The 15,737-nt window shown below is 41.5% G+C and overlaps 1 protein-coding gene across 1 annotated transcript; it reads right to left on the bottom strand.

Moving 5' to 3' along the window:
* Positions 1 to 3,686: 3,686 nt before the first annotated feature.
* On the bottom strand, positions 3,687 to 10,229 carry LOC138626223 (fibroblast growth factor 10-like). Its single transcript, XM_069707719.1, has 3 exons — positions 9,776 to 10,229; positions 4,748 to 4,851; positions 3,687 to 4,449 (listed from the first exon to the last, which is right to left on the bottom strand). The coding sequence occupies exons 1-3, from the start codon at positions 10,227 to 10,229 to the stop codon at positions 4,258 to 4,260; spliced, it is 750 nt and encodes a 249-aa protein (XP_069563820.1). The 3' UTR covers positions 3,687 to 4,257.
* Between the last annotated feature and the right edge of the window lie 5,508 nt (positions 10,230 to 15,737).

Genomic DNA, 15,737 nt, shown 5'->3' with positions numbered 1-15,737 from the left:
TCGATGGCGATCTTTTATACCAAAAACAATGCGCTCGCCCTCTGGCGGCTTGGAGTGGAAGCGCCGCGTGAAGCGGCGTTCGTGTGTTTTAACGAGCTCATCCGACAGATTTTTTTGTCGGATCGACTTTTAACATGTTTGGAATTAAACGTTATCAAATAATTCGTTTTCGTCGATCGGTGTGCCGGAAAGTGACCCAAAAATACTTTTTGCTATAGTATGACTTTTTTTATTTTTTATAATTTGGACGACATGCTATATCTGGTCCAAGTATGATTTTTTTTTTTTTTAAGTTTTTTTTTTAAGAGTCATGACAAAGGGGGAGCTCAAACTCCAAACCTTATGGCTGAGAAGTAAGTGCTAACCACTGCACCACCAATCTTCCCAGGAATGGGCTGCATTGTAAAAAAATGTCTGCCTCACTGCAACCTATAACTCCACTATCCACAAATATTAATTCAAATGCGACCAAAATTGCCGCAGACATTCTTTGGATAGTAGATATACATGTTTTCAAGGGGGTCTGCAGTGATATTACATATCTTCCTGTAATGTGTAGTGTATGTAAAACTTTTTCAGTTTCTCCAAACGTTTCAACTTCACTAAAAGTTGAATCACCATCAACAGGCCGAGGTGGAATCTGAACCATTAATAGCAACCTTGGTGAAGTCGAATCTTTTACCTGTTAAGTTAACCAGACTGTCGGGTGAGTCGCTGAAAGCTCTGAGTGAACTCCGTGAAACACTTTCTCCGCCGCGACTCTTTCTTCAGCGCAGAAGTTAGTCCAGCGGTCTACGACGCCGCTTGAGAGCTGGAAACGACCTCATGAGGACACGGGAATCCACACAGTTCACGGTGGGCGAGTCCCCCTAAGGGTAAGCCACACGGTTTTGGGTTTGCGTTGTAAATGCAGTCATAGTAATACCAAACTAAAAGGTCAACAACAATACAAAAACTCAAATAAAAATCAATAACAAAAAAATAAAGGGTGTCAAATTTTTCTTGGATTTCTGTCCAAATTACCACAAGTGTTATCCCCCCAAATCCCATTAATACATTTTCATGTTATAGTATGACTTTTTTTTTTTTCCATATTTCGGATGACGTGGTTAGGGCAGTTGCCTCAGTGAGAAGTAACTGGGTTCGATCCCCACTTGAGGCATGCATGTCAGTTCAGAAAAAGGTCATACTCCAAAAGTGATAAAAAAAAAAAGAAAAGTCATACATATGTTGTCCAAAATATTTTTTTTTAAAAAGTCATACTATAGCATGTCGTCCAAAAAGTGACCCAAAAGTAATTTTAGTAATATAGTATAGTCAGGGTGATGCCGCTAAGTTTGATGTTTCGCCGTGACACAGGAAGTTGATGTTTAAGGTCAAACGATGCTCCTAACCTCACAAAACTTTGCACATGCGTCAGGCACCAACTTTCATGAGTTTCTGAAGATGTTAAAGTTGCCAAAAAAAAGACCTTTTTTGTTAAGAAGAATAAGGAACGAGATCGCAAATTTCTTTTAAATTGCAAGCGCTAAAATGCGGACACTCGTGTGCAGCGTGCGAGGGCCCGCATATCAAGGTTTAACTGCTGTTTCAAAGAATTTACTAGGATTTCTTGGGGAATACTAAATGTCTTATATACGGAATATAATTTATGAAGGCAGTCACATTTAGAGAAAAAGATCTTGAAAAGTTTGTGTGGAAATTCAGTTTTTTTTTTCCAACGTTTCAACTCTGGCTTGGATTTTTAAAACTACTAAATTCTCAGAATAAATATTGAAGACATAACCTCAGTGTGTAAAACGTTACTGCCCTGTTTGTGATTGTCTTCACAACATGAACACATAACAATGGATCTCATATTGATTTAAAATATTTTTCTAAAAGTTTTATATCAGATTTGTATTTAACCAAGCAGAAAGGTTCCTGGACCTGTTCAACCCCCTCTGAAGTGCCTCTCTCCCGGAGCTCGCTCAGTAGCTGCCCACTACAAAACATGTGTTGCACCAGACATCTCAGTGTAAGTATTCATTAGTTGTTTTTGCCTCCAGCCATTTTCCACTTGTTTCCCAAAGCTGGATCACATTATGCCACAGAGAATTCCCGTGCCAGAAATGCAGAGATCCGCTTTGATAAAAGATTACTGCACCTATTTTGTGTTATTGCTGTTTTCTTCCCCCCATGCCGGTGCGTTGGAGGGAGTTCAAACATTCACAAGTCTTGGGAATGCAGAAGATGACAAATGACTGTGTATGTGTGTGTGGGTGGGTGCGCGGGGGTGAGGTCAGCAGTGCCCATAATGTTGGTTGGTTATTTATCAACTGCATCATTATACAGAGCTATTAAAGATAAATCAAGGAGGGAAATATAGTGCTACTGTTTGTGGTGTATACCTTGGCTTGGCTTAATTGGCCAGCCATTATTGTTGAGTCCTTAACAAGATATATAAGTAAATTGAAATAAAAATCAAAACACCTTTTGAGGCCTCAGATAAAATTCGAAATCATGTGATAAAATTTTATTCAAAAATAAATTGCACCCTAAGTTGAACCTCTAAGAAACATCTCGATGTTTATTTTCAGGACACTGCAGTGACTCTGGCCTCAGAGGTGCAATGCCATGTCACAACATGTTGCACAAGCAAGTACTTTACGTGAGAGCAGAAAAAAAGCAATGTACAATGCTGTGTACGGTACAGAGACGATCATGAAACAGAACCCCATATGTTGCTATTGGCCGGGACAGTCACGGTGCAATGCACCGCAGCATCCCCGAAGTATTAATCATTCGACGCAGTGATTCCTTAAACAGCCATTAAAGGGGAATATACTATAGCTTTAAGCAAATTCTTCCCTGCACTTCCTAAAGTTCACATCGCTTTTGTTGTTTTCTCTCCTTCCAGTCTGGAGTCACAGTCACAGACAACAGCCATGGCCTCCTCTCAGCGAACTGTCTTCCTCTCTTCAAACAATTTTTCATGCCTGTCCACAGATAGATGTTCTAAAAAGGCAGGATAAGAGAACATAAGGCCCGGAAGCCTGTGGTGTTAATGTTCTCCCCACGCTCTTTTGATCTGGCATCAAGGCAGCTGTCATTGATTAGTGTGTTTGTGGATGATTACTGAGGGAAGTGGGTGGTCAGGCACAGGTCATATCTCCCTCTCCTTCTCCCTCGGTCATATTTCTTCCCTCACACACATTCAGATACAGTTGTGATTAAGACCAAGGCTGTTTTCATATTTATTTTGCTGTTAGCAGCAGGTGCTTCAGCAGCTATCTTTACTAGTCAAGCCCCTCTGCAGTCAGGGAATGCTGCAGCTTCCACAGTAATGGTGGTGGTATTAGGAAATGATGTCAGCATCTAAAGGCCAAACCAGGGAAGTCACCTCCCTCCTATTTTGTTGTGGTTGGTCTTGTATGCTTCCCATTTGTTTGGGAACTAATCATTAGCGCAATGGTTGCCACATGGAATATCTGGCTAGGCATTAATGGTTGCCTTTTGTCCCTTCCTACCTCACAGAACCAGATAAGAAGAGACTTACCGTGACCTGAACACTCGCTGTGGTTTCTCTCTGTCAAAACTTTTTCCTAGCTTTTGGTGTGTGAAGGAAGACAGACAACTCCAGTATGTTGCAGAGGAGGAAAAAAAAAATGGTAATTTTATTTTCACATAATAGAGTTCCTATAAAAAGTAGAGAATGCAAAGGAATGCTTGTGTTCCCCTCCAGTTAAATATTTCACAAAATAAATAAATCATTACAATTCAGTCAAAACACAGTGGTTAAGTATCAAACATTTGCTTTAAATATGTTGTATCCTCTATTATTTAATGTTGTCATGATACACTGACTGATCATGTCCCTCATCTTAGCTGTTTGCAGTATCTACCTTACCTTCTTTATGCGTCTCACAGGAGAATATGGGTTATAAATAACATCTTGAGATACTTCTGCATCTACAGTTCATTAGCTGGGCCACATTAGTGTTGTGGTCCAGCTGCAAACTGTTTGGCACAGGGGAAAAAAAAGGGATGCACATTGAATTCGGTGCCACTCAAAACACAGATATCACCTTCTCCTACCAAATCAAACATGTTAAGTCAGGAGCAGAGACCATTTGTTTGTGTGACAGTGTTAGTGCCTTTTTTTTTCCAAATGAGAGATTTCTCAGTGAATGTCTTTTTTTGTACAGCTTCTCCAGTATTGGAAACCTCTCTGTCCAGTGCTGCGTGTCCTCCCTCTCCTGGGGTGAGCTCTTCACTTCACACCATAATTGGAAGGAAGTGGGTGGCCGTGTTCTTCCTACGGGTTTTCTTTCCTCTCATCGGCTTCCCGTGGATGTTCAGGCCCACAAACATCTGCCGCTTCCTGTTCCTCCACTCAGCCGATGCATACGTGTTGTAGCTGTTCTCCTCAATCCGCTCCTTCAGGGTGCAGTCGACGCCAAACTCTCTCTGAGGAAAACCGTGGGTATCATGTTTCAGTATTAAAACCCTGATGTGTGAGGTTAAGGTAAAACACAGAACTTTCCAGTACCAGGTTTATTTACTACTCCTCAATCTGCATTGCCTGCTTTGCTTTGCTTAGCATAGTTGTGTTGGAGGCTCATGTGTGCACCGGTTTGGTTGTGATTCAGAGTTGACCCAGCAGCTAGAGAAGTAAAGATAAGGGCTTCCTTTGATAAGGGCTGAAGAATCTAACACTATCTCTCTCTCCGGAGCATCCAGATTGACCTCTGACCCGGATACTCACCGCTCCGTACAGCTCTCCCTTCCTGCTGATAGCCAGATAGTAGTTGCTGTTCAGCCCTTTGATGGCCACCACTCCGACATCCACCGATGTGATTTCCAGAATACCTAAGATTCAGCAAAAAGAAGGTTACATCAAAATGTGTAAACATTAAGAAGAAGCATAAGAGTCATGAATAAATGAAAGGATGCTTTCCTGACTCCAAGTAGAAGAATTAACACAGTCACAAACCGACCACTTGAGAGTCTCGACCGGGAGAAATCCACAAATGTATACAGACATCAGTCAGAGTGTAATGATCAGCAACTTATTCCATTTGAGCATTTCCATGTGGCAATGTGTGGGAACTCTGAGTAAGGTTACAACTATTCCTGAGCACATTTATCATTTCTGTGATATTATAATTATAAGTTACTTTACAGCCTCCACCTGTGTAACAGATCCCAGCTGTGCAGGTCATTTACTTTGAAAATTAATAGGTGGATTCCACAGAGATTCTTAGGTTGTTTATGTTCTGTTTGGCATTTAGCTTTCCAAGTCCCTATACAAATAATTCAGGTTTCTCATAGATTATAGGAGGGGTTAATTTATACCTCAGTTAACAAGGACATGTTTTTGCTGCAGACATCTGTGGTTATTTGTGTGGTCTCAGTATCAGAGGTCGGAGAGCTATAACTTCCTAATGTGTCCTTTGACCACAGAACCCACTTGTCTCGTCTTATGCCGGTGTGTGTGTGTGTGTGTGTGTGTGTGTGTGTGCGCGTGTAAGTGAAGCCTGCTGGTTCCCATGGCATGTTTGATTTCGTGCCGCCCTCCCTGACTTCCTTTCCCCACTTCCTGTGAGCTGTCGTTATTTCATCCCAATAAGCACACATATGTGAATGCACACACACACACACACACACACACACACACACACACACACACACACACACACACACACACACACACACACACACACACACACACACACACACACACACACACACACACTCACACAGACTTCAGCGTGGGGGCGTGAACTCCAGAGAGTCGACGACGCCCTTTGATCAAATCAGCGGCCCCTCCTCTGTCTGATGACTGTTTGTGTGGCACCCTGTTCTACTGTCAGACTCTCTCTGCAGCGGCTGGGGGGCCTCTGAGGCTGCCAGCCTCACCACAGGAGTGGACAGTGGAGGATGCAGGTGTACCCCCCAAAGAACAATCCCTCTCTTAAATATACAGAAGCGTCTCTCCTCGTCCGTGAGGTCTTGACTGTATCAGTTTCTAGTTCAAACAGTGGCACCTCGAGGCAGTGAGGTCTGAAGCTGCAAGGCGGTGGTGGGGACTGTGACACAACGGCCATTGAAGATCTGAGAGGAGCTGGTTTCTGTATGGGATCGGATGTCGGGTATGGAGTGAGGATGTAAGACAATCTATGGCAGTCTCTGGCTGCTCTGTAAACATGGGAGGGATGAAAGAAAGGAGAACAGAGGAGGACAGAGGAGCCATGACAGTGAGACTGGGGGTGGAGGGAGGATTAGAAAGGCTGTAATGATCACTGATCAAAGTCAGCCACCGGAGGCAGGGGCGAGACAGGTTGTATATACACACATGCACACGCACTAATGCACTCACACACACATGCGCACACACACACACACACATAGTCAGTGTTGTAGCAGGTGAATGTGCACTTGCACAAAACTTGCTACCTCGACCTGGCTGTGAAACTAGAAAATCTCTGTTCACAGTTCTCTGAACGGCTGAATGCTCAGCTTGACCCACAAGTGGAGTAATGAGTTTATGGCTGCGAGTACTGGGGAAAAAATATGCTCTTCATTTAGCCTCCTCCAGATTATAACATTAAGCCATAAATGAGACAACAGCTTTGTATGGGGTAAATTTTACTGACCCCATTATGTAAAATGCAGCCCAAAGTGAGCCAGCAAGGTTCAACTGTTTACACGGAGAGACTGCACTTTTTATTTTGCATGCTGGTTTGTTTTTTCCTAATGTGTGGCTTATTTGATACGCTCTGTTTGGAGTTACAACAGCAAATGGTGCGTTGGTTGTGGAATGGAGGCGCATTTTGCCAGTGACAATTAAAAGGTGGTTTTTCCACAGTGGGATGCCAAAAACGCTTGTGCTTTGCAGCTTGAATTGTTATTCTTTCTCACTCTTGCTTTGGTTCTCTTTTTTAAAAATAGATGCTCTCGTCTGCACAAAATAACATTCGGGCAGATAAGTCAGGATTTCAATTTCGATTGTTCCCATTCCCGTGAAGGAAAATGGAGTGGAGCGAGGCGTAAATCAGGATATATAGTAATAACACTTGATAAGGACCACACTCACTGTATTTACATAAAAGGGAGAGCCAGCCTTTTCCCCACCTCTGAGCAAAGCTATACATCTCCTGCCTCAGACCTCCATAAGAGCACCATATGTTGTTTTTTTTCCCATGCAAAAGGCCACTGCTTTGATTAAAGGAGATGAATAAGACACTTATACATACATTCACACACAGTAGGTGTATCCACACACTTCTTTAAGCCATGTCCAGAAGTGTGTTGTGCTCACAGACTGGCTTTTACAGCACAGAAACACAACTGGTGGCCCGACACAAATACGCACACACACACACAGAGTCTTGACAGGCTCAGCCTCTCACACCATCACATCCATGGATAATTAGCCAAATGCTTTTACCGCCAAGGCTTTGACTGAGCCTCATTTGGCAATATTTCACGAGTCACTCGGAGCTGTTAGTTGTCTATAAATTTAAGAGAACTCAGCTGTGAATCACAGATATTTTAATTATGTACTTAGACCATGCAGATAGCTACTTAGCTGACTTTAACATAATCTCTCTCCTTCTCTCTCTGCCTCTCTGTAACCTCAGCACAGGCTCGCAGCGGGTTGGAAAGCCATGTGGGACAGTTTTGCCCTGGCATCCCCATAAATCTGTGGGAGGCTGGATACTGGCTCTTTAACAGACAGTGAGCCGGGTCCTCGCAGAGCCAAAGTCAGCACCCAAAACCAAAGTCTGCACATCTCCTAGACAAGGCATGATAATTAGATGAATTCATATATCATAAAATTTTAATGCATCGTGTCTTTTCCTTGCAACTTGTGGTGCAGAGGAGGCTGGCTGACCTTCAGGATTGCAACAACAACAAAAAAAAAACTTGATATTTTGTCACTTCAAGGGACCATCAAGGGTCTACAAAGGATGTCAGTCCTGGGATCATGTCTAGCCCCAGGGGCCAGAGCAAAGACTGAAGCTGCTGTTGTGTAGTATCCTTTACCATGTGAACCTGATATGAGGGCACATAATCCACACACAGTGTCCCCAGACCCCTTAGGACACAGCTTTTTTGATGGCACCACCATTGATACTGAAGATGCACAGCTTTGATGTGGCCACAATGATGTTCAGCCATGTCATTCATTTACTTGTACCTCTGGAGAATCTTTCTTTCACCTCCCTCCCTGATGCTCAATCCACTGCTAATTCAAATGGATTTTTTTAACAAGGCAACACGCTCCAAAAAACGTGAATTTGTGAGTCAGTGAAAAAGAAGACAGAAGGGTAAATTATCTTCCAAACATACATAAACTTGAGGGTGAATTCACACCACCACAAAAATTATAAATTGAGTCTGACTTCCCGGAGCTTCTTCAGTTTTACAAATTAAAAACGTACCGCTATTAACACAGGCGGCAGTAAAGGCATCACTATGTAATATGGTCAGGAATTAAAGCTGCTTCTGTCATGACCTTGTCAAAACAAACATCTCCCGTGACATTCAGCCTTCCTGTGACATTTCCCCCAAGTGATTGAATGTGTGGTTTAACTCTCCCAAGGGGAACATTAAAGGTTCCAAACTCGCTATGGGTTTCGGGGAACGGGGAGAAAGAGGGAGAAAAGAAGCATGTGACAATGAGGGAGTTGTGTATGTGTATGTATGTGTGTGTGTGTGTGTGTGTGTGTGTGTGTGTGTGTGTGTGTGTGTGTGTGTGTGTGTGTGTGTGTGTGTGTGTGTGTGTGTGTGTGTCAGTAATAAGCGAGCACATGTGTCATCGTTGGCTGTATGATCACACACCCACTGAAGCATGTGAGTGCCTGCTGGCTGATAGGCACACACACGTAGCTCGGTGGAAATGCTGGGAGGCTAATGAGAATGCTATTTTACTGATTGATATTCTGAAACATACAACATGTAATCACTCTAAAGACACGTTTCTCTGAGTGAGCACGTCAAACTGCTTTAAACAAATGTCTGATCCGGGACCGGGGATATGTAATTTGCTTGATGCTGGCTGGCAGGAGGGCAATGTGAGTGGGAGAGTGAGAGAGAAACAGACCCAGAGAAGCAGAAAGGGCCTGAATGCATCAATGAGACTGACATTCGTATATCCTCCCCCTGTCACAGCCCTGTTCTTCTGTGGTCGTTATCAGTGCTGTTTACCCTGGGCTGTGAAGACTGCCTGATAATGGCCGGGTTATCTCCTCCTGCTCCTTTTTAAACCATCTAAGAGCTACCATCATTGTGCTGAGTGTTTAGACAGAGAGATATCAGCGGTGATGTCTGGTTTAAAACAGAAGATGACACAAATTGGGAATGCTTCCTCCAAACTACCAACCAATTGGGAATTATGTTTTTCATTTAAATTCACTGTTTATGCAAATATGTATTTTTATAGATCCAATTTATATATCTGTGTTGGTGTTAAGAAGTATTTTTTGTCAAAATATGAGCACCTGATTTCTCTAATAAGAAATAGCCAACATCCAAGAGGGTTTCTTGGAGTCAGAAATGTCCCTGAATTAAAGGAATCAACAGGTGTTTTTTGAGGTTGCAGAGATTAAAAGTATTGATTTCACTCTGGCAGTTTTTAATAGGTTAAAATTAACTTCAGTCCAAATGAGCCTTGGGTAGGGTCTCTTTCAACTTGTGCAGCCCCCACAGAGACTCCGCTCATTTTTGGGGTCTGATTCGCTCTTCTTTATCTATGTTTGTACAATAATCTACACACCAAGTTACTTACTGAGGGGATCATCCTTGCTCTTGGTTCCATTGACATTTCCATTCTTATCGATCCTCAGAAAAAACTTCTGGAAAGAGAAGAGCTTTCTCCTCCGTATGTCCCCTTGTAGATAATTGTAGCTGCGCACATGCCTGCCCTGCGGGCCTCCCGTCCGGCCCAAGGGGCCCCCAGTGGCACTGGGTCTAGAGGTCAGCTCAGTCTCAGAAATGTTCAGTGGAGCCCCGAGAGTTTGCGGGTTCCTCAGTCTGTCTCTGCGGAGCTGATGGCAGGTAGCCTCGGGTAAGAACAAGGAGAAAACCACCAGGGTAACCAGCACAGGAAAACACGGGGAGGGAAGCAGTGTTGATAACCTCAGTCTGGAGCTGGCCCCAGAGCCAGAACGAGCCCCTAACCTAGCCCCGGAGCAGGATGAGGCAGAGGCAGCCTTAAGCCCTCCAGCAGCCCATCTGATCATGGTAGTGTGCTGTGAGGAGGACTAGAGGCAGCCTCAGAGCCTGGGACATGCTGCTGGGGGCGAGGATAGACTGGGAGGGCAGGGAGGGGAGCCCTCCACAGTCCAGACTGGGCGAGATGGTCCCCCAGCAGAGTCCAAATTACTCGGCACGTGTATGTAAAATCTCTAATATCTCTTCAACAAGTCTCTTTGAAGTTGATACTCCTCCGAGTTTTAGTCTACACAGTTGAAAAGTTTTCAGCTGATTATGAGAAAGTCTGCAGTCCAAGTCTATTTAGTAAAAAGAAATCAGTCTGAAAGAACAAAGATCACATAAAAAACACCAATTAATGTTTGCAGTCCAGTAACAAACCTGTTTTGTTTTACTTTCTTTGTGTTTTCTAATTCATTTTAAATTGTGAAATTTGAACTGTACTCTTAGTTGCTCCAGTGGGACTCTTGTAATTCCAGGTAGTTGTTCAATTTAAAGAAATTTAAAAAAAAAAAACCTCCCAAAAAATATATTCAGTCTATTGATATCCAAACAGCAACAGCAAATGGCAAAACTCTTTAGTTCCAGTGTAATAAAAAGTGGTGCACCACACCATGTACTTGTCTGAAGGCTCCTAGTGAAGGCTCCTAGACTCCACATGTGCAGGAAAGCTTTTTCAGATTTTAGTCTGAGAACAAAAAACAGGATTCAAGACTTAAATAGGAACATTGGTCAATCCAGGCGCATGTCAGATAATCCGTCTGTCCTCTTCAGTTGCCCTGCTCCTCTCGCTCTCTCCTCATCTCTCTCCCTCTCCCTCTCCCTCTCTCCTTTCCTCTACCCCCAAATGACTCCACCTTCATGCAGCATCGAGGTAACGCTCTGGGGAGGTCTTTCTGTTTTAGGATTGAGTCAGAGTCGTCGCCTACTTTTTCTTGATTCGAGAATTCCTCACCTGAGAGTAATTGCATAGAATGTGTGTGTGTGTGTGTGTGTGTGTGTGTGTGTGTGTGTGTGTGTGTGTGTGTGTGTGTGTGTGTGTGTGTGTGTGTGTGTGTGTATGTATTTCAGTGACTCTGTTAGTTATTTGAGCCCTCCCTCCTTTACTCAACTTCCCCTCTCACATATGGGAGCAAGTACTGCTCTGCATGTTTGTGTGTGTGTGTGTGTGTGTGTGTGTGTGTGTGTGTGTGTGTGTGTGTGTGTGTGTGTGTGTGTGTGTGTGTGTGTGTGTGTGTGTGTGTGTGTGTGTGTGTGTGTGTGTGTGTGTGTGTGTTTGTTTATGTGTTTGTTTGTGTGTGCGTGCGTGGGTGCGTGTGTGCGTGCGTGTGTGCGTGCCTATTTACAAATAGGCAAATCCAACTTGTAGGAGTGTGTGTGAGGTGATAACAGGGTTTATCTTTGTAGATGGAGGAAGCAGTCTGGCAGTATCAGATCAGACCCTTCAGCTCCACATTGTACTGCTGATTGCTTTATAATCAAAGACTGTTCATATTTTTACTGTGCATAAATGCAAAAATGGGGTCTAGCTGTGTTTTCCTCTTAGTCTGTCATGTTCGTTTTCATTATCTGGTAGATACATATGCCTGTATGGCTGACTGTGAAGGGGATAAGTATTACAAATTGAAATGGACTCACTTGTTCCTCATTAAGATGCGATAATCCCAACAAGTGTCCACTCTTCTCTATCTCTTCAGATAAAAATCATATTAAGTTACTATTGCCGGTTCAATTCTGAATGTTGCCTTATCACCGCCATCTGGCTAAGGCCTCTCTTTTTCCTCTCCGTGCACTTTATCGTTGCGCGTTATCTCTCCTGCGATGCTGTAATGCAATGCAGCTCTCCAGTTTCACTCACCAGACCTCTGCCTTCCTCTGTGACTCAGGTGTCTGTGGCCGTCAGCCAGCGAGACTCTCAATCATGCATCATCTGCTCCTCAAGGCGAGGCAGGCACCGGATGGACAATGTCATAGTGGACTAGACAGCAATGTACAATATGTGCAGTGAATGTGCAAAATATTAGGGATGGTCAGCGTTCTCACGAAGTGCAGCGATGAGGCCAGACAGCAATGTTATTTCTTACTGCTTTTATTGATTCTTCTCATTAAATCAACATGAATCACTCATAAGAAAGGTTTTAAGTCAATCAAGACATGGATTGTACTTTTATTGGCTGCAACTCAACACCAGTAAGAACTTTTGAGGCCTTTCAAGACATGAACAATGATCAACGACTTTATGGTGGCATTTTTTAACAATCCAATGTGATAAACAAAACTTAGCGCTGGCAGTCTTATCCGTTTCCCCTGATCCTTGTGTCTTAATTTAAGTCCCAGTTTTTTAGGGCCTGCTTTAATGTCTGTCAACGATCTACGGCCAGAGCAGCGGTCTGGTCTTAACTCTAGTCTTGGCAAGGTTTTATCTGGGGATACAAACACAACAGTCTTATCAGTGCTTCCTTTGTGGTGTCCTTTCCCTCTGTGATAACCTAAATCAGCGCTGAGGACGCAGAGCTGGGAGGAGCAGCCATCGTTTACATTGATTATTGTTGCAGCAATTATAGTTTCTGTAGATTTAGGTAGGTAGGTAGGTAGGTAGGTAGGTAGGTATATACTTTATTAATCCCCGAGGGGAAATTTTTTCGCCACAGCAGTATACATACAGGAGCAATAATAGAAACAATAGAATAAAATAATAATAGAATAGAATAATATAATAGAAAAGCAATAAAATAAAAAAATATAAATATAAAATATAAAATGCACAGTATATATACAGTACATTAAATATCTATATATATTATATACAACAAACCAATAAACACATTCAACATATATATATATACATACGGTACAGTATATATCTATATATATGATATACATACAATAAACAAGCAACCAAGAAACACAGTCAACAGTGGTTTTTTTTTTAAATTTACAACACTGAAATTAACTCAGCCTAATCGTAATGACATTGGACAATGAATTGCTTGCTTTTTTTTTTACTTTACGCAAGATTTTTTTTTAAAAAAATTTTTTTAATTGGATTCAATATTTGACTTTCTATGACTTCTGCAAGCTCTCAAATTGCTCTTCAAATAAAATTTTGCAAATCTTTAGTCATTTAACCTTGTAAAGTCGTAACATATTATTTCCCTTGGAATAATGTCACTGTTTGAACAACTTAATTGACAACATCTAAAAAAAAAATTAGAAAAAAAATCCAGATTGATGATGATTGATGAAACATGTTCAAAACATGTTTCTTTCACTCAACCTTTATTTAAATCTTGAGACTTCATTTTCTATGAAAATATAATATTTTGGTTGTAAATATTTATCTTGCTCACTTCACAACAACATAGTAATGCTTTATGCTGTCAACAGGTGGTAAGAGCTCATAGATTCTTTCCCTGACAACTAAGCGCAGATCAGGATGTCATGTCAAATTAATTAACATTGACGGCACGTGTTAAATTTTCAGCTACTGTAAGGTTTCAGAGACAGAACAGTCTAAAACTGTGCAGACACACCCAGAGGACTTATAAGTGTTCTCTCCACTGAAACAGTAATGTCCTCGAGGTGCCTCAGAGAGTTGGAGGCTTGAAATGATGCTGACAGACTCTCAAGATTTGCAGGATTTCTTCAGAGGCCAAGGAGCAAATTCTTGGTAAACATAACCATGCCTGGGTTTTTCTCTCCTAAATGCAATATAAGTGAGATTTGCAAGGTCTGCAGATGGACTCATCTCCCTCCTTGCTCTACAGCTTTAGCATTTAGTGTATCTTTATAGATCAATCCCCCTGAATTTAATTTCAAAGTTCAGGTCGAGAGACGATAGAGCAAACCAATGTGCTTCTGATCCCTCCCTACAGGCAGCGGCTCTAGCTGCGTTATTACGCTGCTCTCAAACACAAAAACATAATTACAATGAAGGAAAAGAAAAGTGCCAAACAACGGAAATTTATACGCATCAGCAGAGATTTGATTTCACACAACTCCAATTGCCAAAAAGCAAAATGAATCAAACTGACATGCGTGGAAAAGTTCTTTTTATTAATTTCAGCATTAAATTAAATGAGTTTCACTTAAAGAAACTGGTCTTTTTCCACAAGTAGTAAAACTATCAGCTATTGTTTTTATTGTACTAAAGTTTGGCTTTTATTCTTCAGTCTGTTTTTATTAGATCTTTTTTTATCTTAGCTCCACTCAAATGTGGAAGAAAAAGGGAAAGAAAGAGGCAAACAGGGCTTTGGTGATCATTTAGTGACAATTGAATGTATTTGAGACTGAATGTAAGAGCCTGTCAGAACAGATAATTAAAATGGCTTCATCAGTGACACTGGAAAATGAAACTTCAACAAAAATACAGATGGCTTACAGTTCAATTTGTTTTTAACAATGTTTTTGGCGAAGTATAAACACATCTGGATTGACTTGTATTTTTATTTATTTATGACTTGAACAATTTGATGCATTAAAAAAACATGTCTGATTGGAATCCAGTATCACAGCAAAGCGTGAAATAGATATGTCCGTGCACTACAGCAAAACATTAAATACCCACGCTTTGGGCTGTCTAGGCTTCAAAATTACACATTTTCCTGTAGTGGAGAAAAATGAAACCTACTGCATGCTTTGAGCTATGTGATTTACAGAAAAATCTAACTTTTTGGGGGGTTACTAGATAAGCACATGGTTGGGGTCAGGAAACAAAAAACAACTCAAGAAAAATATATTCATCTCCTGGATTCAAACCTCATCATCCCGCATGGCAGTCTGTGACTAATATATTTCCTGTTGTATTTGATAATGTTGTATTTCATCACCTGATCCTGGTTAAAAAAGGCACTACAAAGATTACATCTAACAAACAGACAAAATACACATTTTTAGTCAAACTGAATTTGATAATTGATGACACCTCCTGTTTCTATTTTAATAGGATACATTATTTGATGACCTATTATGTGACAAACCAACCAAGATTTGACAATGATTTAGTGTCTTTGGTTAGCGTCACTTCTTCTCCCTGTAAATCCATGATAGGATTGTTGCTCATACTAACTATTCTTTTTATACTGCCGCTGCCTGACAGTGTAAAATGCATCACTTCCTGTGTGTAATTATTTTATTTTATGATAAATTTCTTGATCCCAAATGTTTCCAGTAGCAAATAATTACATGGCTTTAATTGACTTGGATCAAGCTAAAACGGTCATTGTGTTTCCAAAGGTTTGCAATTTAAAAAAAATAAAATAATAAAAACATTTTTCAAATCTAATTACATTTCTTGAAAGCAGAATTTCAAACCTTAAATTCTCCTTTTTGCCAGGTCAATTAATATCCAACACATTTTGGTCTATTTCTGTAGTTAAATTCTTGCTTGCATTCCTAAGTATACCTAATCCTGGTCCTCGTGGCAGCAGGTGCATCCAGCATTGAGTGCGGTGCAATCTGTTGCTCTGTGTGCTCAATATACTGTATCACATTTGCAAGTTGAACTGTGGAAATTCACCTCATTCATGTCATGTGTC

This window comes from Brachyistius frenatus, unplaced genomic scaffold, assembly GCF_029030835.1.
Source record: "Brachyistius frenatus isolate BFR_SWC_R1_liver_20210118 unplaced genomic scaffold, ASM2903083v1 Contig_72, whole genome shotgun sequence".
Lineage (NCBI taxonomy): Eukaryota > Metazoa > Chordata > Actinopteri > Embiotocidae > Brachyistius > Brachyistius frenatus.
This window is presented reverse-complemented; position numbering and strand designations above follow the sequence as displayed.

Excerpts from the sequence above, each read along its gene's own strand:
- LOC138626223 (XM_069707719.1), bottom strand. The coding sequence starts at position 10,229 with ATGATCAGATGGGCTGCTGGAGGGCTTAAGGCTGCCTCTGCCTCATCC. Across the intron at positions 4,852-9,775 it reads GAGCAAGGATGATCCCCTCA|GTATTCTGGAAATCACATCG; the intron begins GTAAGTAACTTG and ends GCTGAATCTTAG. Across the intron at positions 4,450-4,747 it reads AGGGAGAGCTGTACGGAGCG|AGAGAGTTTGGCGTCGACTG; the intron begins GTGAGTATCCGG and ends GGTTTTCCTCAG.